The sequence below is a fragment of the Frankliniella occidentalis genome, unplaced genomic scaffold (genome assembly GCF_000697945.3).
Source record: "Frankliniella occidentalis isolate FOCC.00 unplaced genomic scaffold, Focc_3.1 Scaffold490, whole genome shotgun sequence".
Taxonomy (NCBI): domain Eukaryota; kingdom Metazoa; phylum Arthropoda; class Insecta; order Thysanoptera; family Thripidae; genus Frankliniella; species Frankliniella occidentalis.
In genome coordinates, this window is record NW_026267608.1 from 54,335 (window position 1) to 62,461 (window position 8,127).

At 59.2% G+C, this 8,127-nt stretch overlaps 1 protein-coding gene across 1 annotated transcript; it reads right to left on the reverse strand.

The window, feature by feature from the left end:
• Window positions 1–349: 349 nt before the first annotated feature.
• On the reverse strand, window positions 350–6,916 carry LOC113209072 (uncharacterized). The gene is made up of 6 exons (XM_052275004.1): window positions 6,713–6,916; window positions 1,975–2,267; window positions 1,593–1,728; window positions 1,283–1,495; window positions 1,023–1,204; window positions 350–937 (listed from the first exon to the last, which is right to left on the reverse strand). Exons 1-6 carry the CDS (start codon window positions 6,914–6,916, stop codon window positions 706–708), a joined length of 1,260 nt encoding a protein of 419 aa, XP_052130964.1. The 3' UTR covers window positions 350–705.
• Window positions 6,917–8,127: the final 1,211 nt, after the last annotated feature.

The window sequence follows — 8,127 nt, forward strand, 5'->3', positions numbered from 1 at the left end:
CGTGCCCTGCCTCCTGCCTCCCCGTGTAGCACAGTAGTAGAGGCGAAAAAGGGAAATTATGGGGGAAAAGGCAACAACGACGGGTCGACGGTCGCGACATCGCACCACCACGGGACGGGACGGGACGGGGCGGGACGGGGCGGGGGATCAAAGTCCCTCCCGCGGGCCACAAAGGAAGGCGGCGGCGAGGCTGCTTGACCTGCGCACTCCCCGCCATTACCATGAGTGTAACAGGCGCAGCGCGGCCGCGGAATGCCAGGCGGAATCCATTACCTTCCAATGACGTCCAGGCGAATTCCACGTGTTAACTACACCTGAAGGGCAAAGTGGGTTAAAATGGGTCGTTAAGAACAAACAACATGTCACGTCATTATTTGTACAGGGGGGGACATTGTGCACGTGCACTCGTGCACTACAACAAAACGAACAAATTTGTGAAACTTGCGATTACATTACTACAAGAACGCTTTCTGGTCCTCGCGGCCCTCGCAGCCCCAACGGCGCCGCAGCCCCCTCGCCTCTCCCCCTCCCTCATATCGTGGCGCTGCCCTTGGCTCAGATCACGGCGCCGCGACGCTACGCGACGCTCGTTGAGCCCGTGTACGACTTGGACGCGGCCCAGGGACGAGCCGGCGTACGCCCGGCCCGGCGAGCGTGGCGGGGCGTGGCGGGGTGCGGCGGGGCGTGGCGGGGTGGGACTGGGCGTCAAACGCGGCGGTCCGCCTCATCGAAGCAGCTCACGTAGAAGGTGAGGTCGGGGCGGATGGCATCGCTGGCGAGCCAGTGGTAGTCGCCGCTCCTGTGCGCCGGCCCGGCCTGCGGCTGGCACAGCACCGGGGCCGTCTGCGTGGACAGGGAGCGCGACGCGGTCCCGGCCGCCGGCCTCGGCGACGTGGCCGCGTCCACCCGCCCGGGGGCTTGGGGCGTGCCCACGCACCTGCGGACCACGGCGCAGTGAGGTGCCGCGGCGGGTGTAGGGGGGGGGGGGAGGCCAGCCTCCTCGCGGCCTCGCCGATGCCTACCTCTCGGCCGTGGTGACGACGGCGTCCCCGACGCCGACGTCCCTCCGGCACACGTCCCGCTCGGGGACGTTGAGCTGGTGGTGGGAGGCGGCGATGTTGGTCTGCAGGCAGAGCTGGGCGCGCTTCAGGTAGTACTGCTTCAGCAGGTGCACCGCGTCCACCAGCCACGCCGCGCCGCCCTCCTGTGCACGACGTACTGGTCATCCCGGATACCGACCGGATCCAGCCCGTGGGACACCGGGGGACACCCCATCGCTGACCTGGCACACCTCCCCGTATGACTTCTTGGGCTGCGCCTGGAGCGGTGGCGGCGGCGGCGTGCCGGCCGGTGAGGTGGCCGGGCCCCGCGGCAGCTCGGGCTCCAGCGGCCCGGACACCGAGAGCGCCTCCAGCAGAGAGTCCGGCTCCGAGGGGCTGCTCACGTCAATGATGCGCTCGTTCTTGAACACCTCCTGCAGCTCGCACGGCGCCACCTTTGTGCAGGAGGGGGTGGGTGGGGTGGTGAGAGGGTGAGAGGGGGACGGAGGGGGTGGGGATGCAAAGAGGGTGCGAGGCGTTCTGGCGGCTCACCTGCGAGTACTCCCTTTCGGGCTGGGAGGCCAGCGCCGCCCGCGCCCGCTTCAGCTCCGGGCAGGCCGAGAGGCAGGCTGCCCCCAGCCTCCGAGGTGTCCTGCTCGGGCACAGGCCGTACGAGCTCACGGCTGATCTACAAGTTCGACATCAACACTTAAACTCTTCAAAAATTATACAGTCACGTTTCTTCTACTGAAATTGCACGCCCGCGGTGGCTGAAAAAAACACTATGGGATCTCGTAGTTGTACTGTACTGCATGGCGGGGTCCTTCTGGCTCGAGTTGCTAGTAGGCAATCCGCCCACACGCGTGACTATGCAGCATAGTAAAACTACAAAATCCAGGTAAGCTTTTTCTACGGTAGTCGGATGTGTCATCACCTGTCGCTGGGGCCTCCGCCGTACTCCCCCCAGGCGGTGGGCAGGCCAACCCCCCTCGTCGAGGCCTCGAGGCACGGCAGCCAGCTGGGCTCGCGGCCGGGACCGAGGGGGGCGCCGCCGAGGGGGTGGGCGGGCGGCAGACAGGCCGCGGACAGCCAGCATGGCCTATCCAGCGGCCTGTCCAGAGGCCTGTCCAGAGGCCTGTCCAGGCGGCGCGAGAAGTACTTGTACGATGATCCACCGGCCGACAACCACGATGGCCCCAGAGGGCGGGCCCAAGGCGTCTCCACAACCTATGGCAAATACAAATCACGTGTCATTTGGCTACACTAAGCAGAGGTGTGCGGGTGGGTGGCCTATGCGCTGAGGCGCAAAAGTTGAAGACGGTAGGCGTAGGTTGGAGCTGGTCGCCCACCACAGTCACCGGACCAGAAACAGATTCACCTTTCACGTAAATATTGAAAGAGATTTTGGGTGCGACGGAGACCCTGAATATTGACGGTACACGAAAGCGACGCTGTCAAGACAAACACAACCGGAAAAATCGAGGTAAAAACGCACCAGAGGAAAAAAGGATCTAGGTTCTACGTGTTGGGGGGGGGGGGATGGTGTGGCTCGTTAAAACTCGAGTTACTTTTTGCTGCTCTCGCAAGTAGCATGTATTCACTACCTGTCAAAGTGAAATCTCAAATACGTTTCTGTGCCCGCTTTGTTGTGCCGCTCGCATTAGGATTGGAAATTTCCGGGAACTTTCCAGGACTTTCAGCCTTTAGCTGGCATTGATCGTGAAGTTTAATATCGCCGGGCGTTCCTCCTCCTTCGCAAAGACAGATAGAGGGGGGTAGGGGGAAAGGGGGCGGGGGAAGTCTGGCGTGGCGTTGCACCGCCCATTGAGTCACAGCGCATTGGCGACCGAGTGCGAATGTTGCGAGACACATCGAGGCGCTCTATGTTGGGAGGACTGCACTTCAGCCGCCAGGTAGCTGGGACTGCAGCTAACACACCGCCATCATGATGAACCCCAAGCGCGGCCGAGTCGTCAGGAGTCCCTCCCCCTTTCCCCTAATACCCCCGCCTAACCCTCAAGTGACTGTCCAGAAAGTGCGTCCGTGTTTCTCAGATTCATTCGGCAAACTACTGGAGCTCAGCGCCTGCAAGCCTCCGGATAGGCCACACCGCAGTACAGGCATGCACCGCAGGACGAGATGTTGCCTACCTACAAGGCGCTATTCGAGTTGGCCGAGAGATGCTGAACTTTGCAAAAAAAAATAAAAATTGGCGAGTGGTGGACGTACTTTATCGCCGATCCCTCAGGAGGCGGATGGGGTGATTCACCCATACACCCACTCGGCGCTGATAAGACCACATTCTGCGGTAATCCCATTTTCACATCGTGTGTCCTGACGCACAATGAAATGAGTGCGGCGTCTTCTAGTTGCTTTCCGAGAAATCGCCTGCGCCACAACCAGGCCACGCATACTTTCAGTCGCCGAGACGTTGCGCGCGATATCGTCTGTTCTAATAGTGATTGGGTATGAAAAAAAAATGCTTCGCTGAGGTAATACCAGTCCGCAGTGTCTACTACAAGACTCCCGCTCCCGGAACCCTCCCTGTAACTACTGGTTGTGCAAGGTGCATGCCACACTTGCCGGGGCCTTGGCCGCCCTGGCGGTCAGCTTGTGCGCGGCGGGCGCGGGCCCGGGGGCGAGCCCGGCGGGGCTGCCGCTGCTGCAGAGGCTGCCGCCGGTGTACCAGTCCCCGCACGGGCCGCACGGGCCGCAGGGGGCCAGGTGTCGCCCCGGGCGCGACGGGCCGACGGCCTCCGGGCCGCCGGGGCCAGCGCCCTGGAGGCCCTGCTGCTGCCGCCCGGGGGACGCGGTGGTGCTCCAGATGTACCTGCAGTAACGCAGAGTCGACTCATTGGAAACTGCATTCGCTGTAAACTTTTAAGTCGCGATATTGGCATTCAAATTTGAAAAAAGTTTGCGTTCTTGTTAATGTCAGGAAATTAAATGTTTCTGTCGGATATTTACAGAAAGTCTCATTTCCTACTGTCTCTCATTTTTTTAAACACCTTCCTTGCGGTTCATTTGTGGTGCGAATGATTTACCACATAATGGTCATGCCGCAAAGAACGTGTTAAGTGGCTACATCATATTTTACAGCGCGGATCGAGAACACAATCACAATTGGTCGTGGCTCGAGGCGTTCACGTCAGTCCCCGCTCGCGAAAAACATCCCCGCTGCTGACGTCGCCCCGCACTTCTCGCTCACTAGACCCGGGTGAAAGGTGAATGGGCGGCGGGCTGCGATTTAAATTTTGGCGCCGCGCAGCAAGCAGCTCGCAAGAAGTCGGCCGAAATCGTCATAAGAAAAGAGGGGGAGGGGAAGTGGGAAACGGTGTAACATTCGACAGTGTAAGAAGACGTTGTTTTCAAATTAGGGGGACAAAAAGGAAAGATGCCTCACTTGGAGCAATTCACAAATTCCGATGATAAAAAAAAACATAGAGACTACTGACGCAAAGCGGCCGTATCTGGTGTTTTGCACGTGTCTTGCCGGTACGTCGTCGTCGAACCTTCAGCAAACCACTTTCGATCGGGTTTATGGCCCTGAATTGTGTTACAATTAAAGTGTAGTTGGGTTTACGCCGCTCTATGGCCCAGGCGCCCTCAATGCTTTCCTTATCTCGCTCGTATGACAAGGCTGTGGTGAGCGTTGCGAGATCTTTCGGACGCACTCTGACGCACTCTCGAATATTTTTAGCGGGGTGGCCTGTTCATGTTCAAACGGCTGGCCCTATGCGAACGCCTACTTTGCGTGGCACGGATCCTTATCGTCGCCAGACGTCCGATTAGTCCTAGACGAGATAACCCACTACTGGCGGTCGATCATCGCCTTAACGTGTGCCGAGAGCATGACTGGTTGGTACTGGTTGACGGGCGGTGTATGGCGATGGCGCGTCTGCCGTCTGGCTTTCGCTGCCACCAAGTAAATGCGCAAAAAACGTGTTTCGACTGCTCCGACTCACACAATGAAAATTGATGTTGATAGCGTATTAGACCAAACTCACTGCATGTCCTATCAGAAATATTTTCAACGTTTTTCAACTAGTAGTACACGTGCTCCAGGTCACACATCTCAAAATGACCGTGTACCTGCCCGTCCTTTTGGCGCCACCGCCGCCGGTGCTGGGGCTGGCACCGCTAGAACTGACGGGTGGGAGCGCAGCGTGCAGCTTGCTGGAGAAGCCTTCCACGGCCACCATCTCGTCCTGGAGGCGGCTCTCCACCTCATGCAGGATCACCAGCAGGTTCTGCGCCACCACCTGCCGGTCCAGGTCGCCGCCGCCGCCGCCACAGGGCGCTCGCCCGCCGCCCCCTGCTCGCCACCCGCCGTGGCCATGGCGGTCGGGATGCTGCTGCGCCTGGTACCAGGGCGAGGCGTGCAGGAAGGACACTCCTCCCGCGCGCCGGTCCATAGCGCGGGGCGCGGAGGGTGGAGGGCGGCCGCCGGTGCACGCCGTGCCCGCCGCGTTCGCACCGCGCCATTGTCGTTACTCAGGAAACGGGCCGGGCCCCAGTCTGTTTGAACCGCGGCTTCCCCGAGCAGAAGGCGATTCTATTAAAGGCCATTGGGATTGCAGATTTTGCGAATCGCTCACTCATGTCTGGACACATACGTGTCGTCGCTGCCTCCGATCTGGACATGGCTCTAGAGCCTCGCATCTTCACTCGTCCCGACGCTGACTTACGTCCCCACCTCGCGCACGTGCCCGGCAGCCACTTCGGCGAATGCAGCGCGCGTGTCTCAAATCGTGTATTTTTTTCTGTCTTGTTGGAGCTCACCTGGAGAAGGCACATCGTCCTGGAGTGGAATGAGGCCGCGCACTCGTTCTGCGTCAGCGCGACCAAATCTCTTTGTCGTCCCTCACAAAACAAACTACGTCGCATTCGCCAAAAAAATTAAATTTCCCCGGTCCTGTGGCACTCACATCTTAGCAAGCTCTTTCTCTGCTAACAAAGCTGTGTAGCGTTTTTCATTGAGATGACTGCTTTCCTTCAGCTCGGCTCGATTTCCTGGCAGCATTCCCAGCGTTTGCATAGGTATGAGGCTCATTAGGCATGCACAGACGTCCACAACCAAAATTGAAGTGAATTCGTCAACCGGTTTTCAAAACATTCTTAGTATGGAAAGGTTTATTCTTGCAGACGTCTAGAATGTCGGAGTAAAAAATAATAAAAGTGGTGAGGCAAAATACGTATGTTAATATTTAATCAACTGCATACAGTTCGTTATCACGTTGTGTGCGGCGGCAAAAAATAATGTATAGTTATGTTTAGTCTTACTAAGGTATTGTCTGCTAAAAAAAGGATGTCCCAGGAGCCGAAGGCTTTCGGGAGCGCCATACATTGAGGCCCACAGTGAGGGCCACGTCGCCTTGTGGGACATAATGCGGTAACCCGCGGTGGGTGCGTGTGTGCACGCAGTGCTGTACTACAGGCGCAGTGTTGGGTCTGTCTGACAGGGGGGTGGGACACCGAGGGTTACCTACTTACAGAAGTTTTGTGGCACAAATTGCCTATCTTTCAGGCGGTTCACTAGAGCTGAGGGAGAGGGGGGGGGGGCGATCGCCTCATCCCTTGTATCGCTCCTGCAGTACTGTCCACTCACGTGTTCTTGAAATTCTTACGTGATCATTTCTTGCTTTAATTTAATACAGCATCGAAAAACTCACAGGTAATGCATGAGATTCCTTTGACAAAACAACATCATTAACCCTATGATGAAGGTCGCCTCGGACAATGGGACACCCATCCCCTCTTCGATCAGCAAGGGCCTTCTGTAAAGTACAGCCTAGATAAAGCCCATGACAACCCGATCGAACACGTGCCCACGCCGTGCAGGTGAGGTGGAGGGGCTCAACCTCGGTCGTCAGCATTTCGGCGCACCGAGATGGACAGTACAGTGGTAGGCGGACGGAACCAGAACGGGTGGTGGCATTAAGCGTGGCGGCCTGGGCATCTTCAGGGGAGGTAATCGTCGCCCGAGTCACATGTTGAGAAACGCGGCGGGGCGGAAAACCAAACGCTCATAGCGGTACAATGCGACATGAAAAACGAGGAATTGAGATACCGAGCAGCACCAACTGTCCCGAAACAGACGCAGAGAGCCCGGTCCGGTTGGGTCCGGTCGGTCGGCCGACCGACCCGACCGCCCTCCCCTGCCCTCCAGCTGCTGACCTCGACGGCTACGTCTCTCAAGAGCTCACAAGGGGCCTCTCGACTCCACTCGGGACCAGGTTGAACCCTTATCTCTAGAATAATCTCCAAGCCAAATGTTGGCTCCCAGATAAAAGCAGAAATTAGCAACGCGACGGCCCGGCCGGCCCGAGGTCGCCTATCACAGGGAGCGGAGCGCCAGCGCCAGCGCGTCGCCAAGAGCCTTCCTCAACACCCGGCCGGGCCGGACACGCCTCCACCTGCTGACACCGCACCCACACAGCACTCTCCTCCTGCGTAGATATGATCGAGTACCTGTGATAGTCCCGGCGGCACCACGACTGGCGCACGCCCTGGCCGGCCCGCGGCTCACGTGTTGAGAGCGGACGTATGGTCGCCGACGACGCCCCGCGCGCCCGATCAGGACGTCAAATCGCGCGCTTTCATTTCGGCGAATTCCGGGCGTCGTCAGGCGGCCGCGGCGGACGCAGTCGTCATTCGCCACGCCGTCAGGCCATGCCCATGACTCCTACTCGCACTACTCCTCCGCGACCTGTCGGACGCCGTCGTCGCCGTCCCCGCGTGTCGCGCTGCGCTGGCAGTTCCATCCCGTTTTCCTTGCGCTCGCCCCGTTATTTATAAGTATATGGATCGGCTCTCGCCGAGCGCCCCGGGGTGCGGCCGAGCCAGCCGGAGTCCGGCCGCTGGACAAGGACCCCCCGGCGCCAAGGCGTGCTAATTGGCTCCCCGTCACCCGCTCCAGGAGAGGATCCCCCCCCCTCCCTCCTCGCCGTGTCCTCCGCAGGAAGAGGCTGGACCGAGCCCGCTCCTCGTTCCTTCCTATGTGCCGTGCAGGGGTGAGGCCGAAGTACACAGCGTGGATAAAACCAGAAGCGGCTTCAAGTCCGTCTGACGGAAGGGGCGATTTGCT

Coding starts and splice junctions, on each gene's coding strand:
- LOC113209072 (XM_052275004.1), bottom strand. CDS start 6,916: ATGCTGACGACCGAGGTTGAGCCCCTCCACCTCACCTGCACGGCGTGG. Junction 1,496..1,592: donor CCGAAAGGGAGTACTCGCAG/GTGAGCCGCCAG, acceptor TCCTGCACAAAG/GTGGCGCCGTGCGAGCTGCA. Junction 938..1,022: donor GTCGTCACCACGGCCGAGAG/GTAGGCATCGGC, acceptor CGTGGTCCGCAG/GTGCGTGGGCACGCCCCAAG.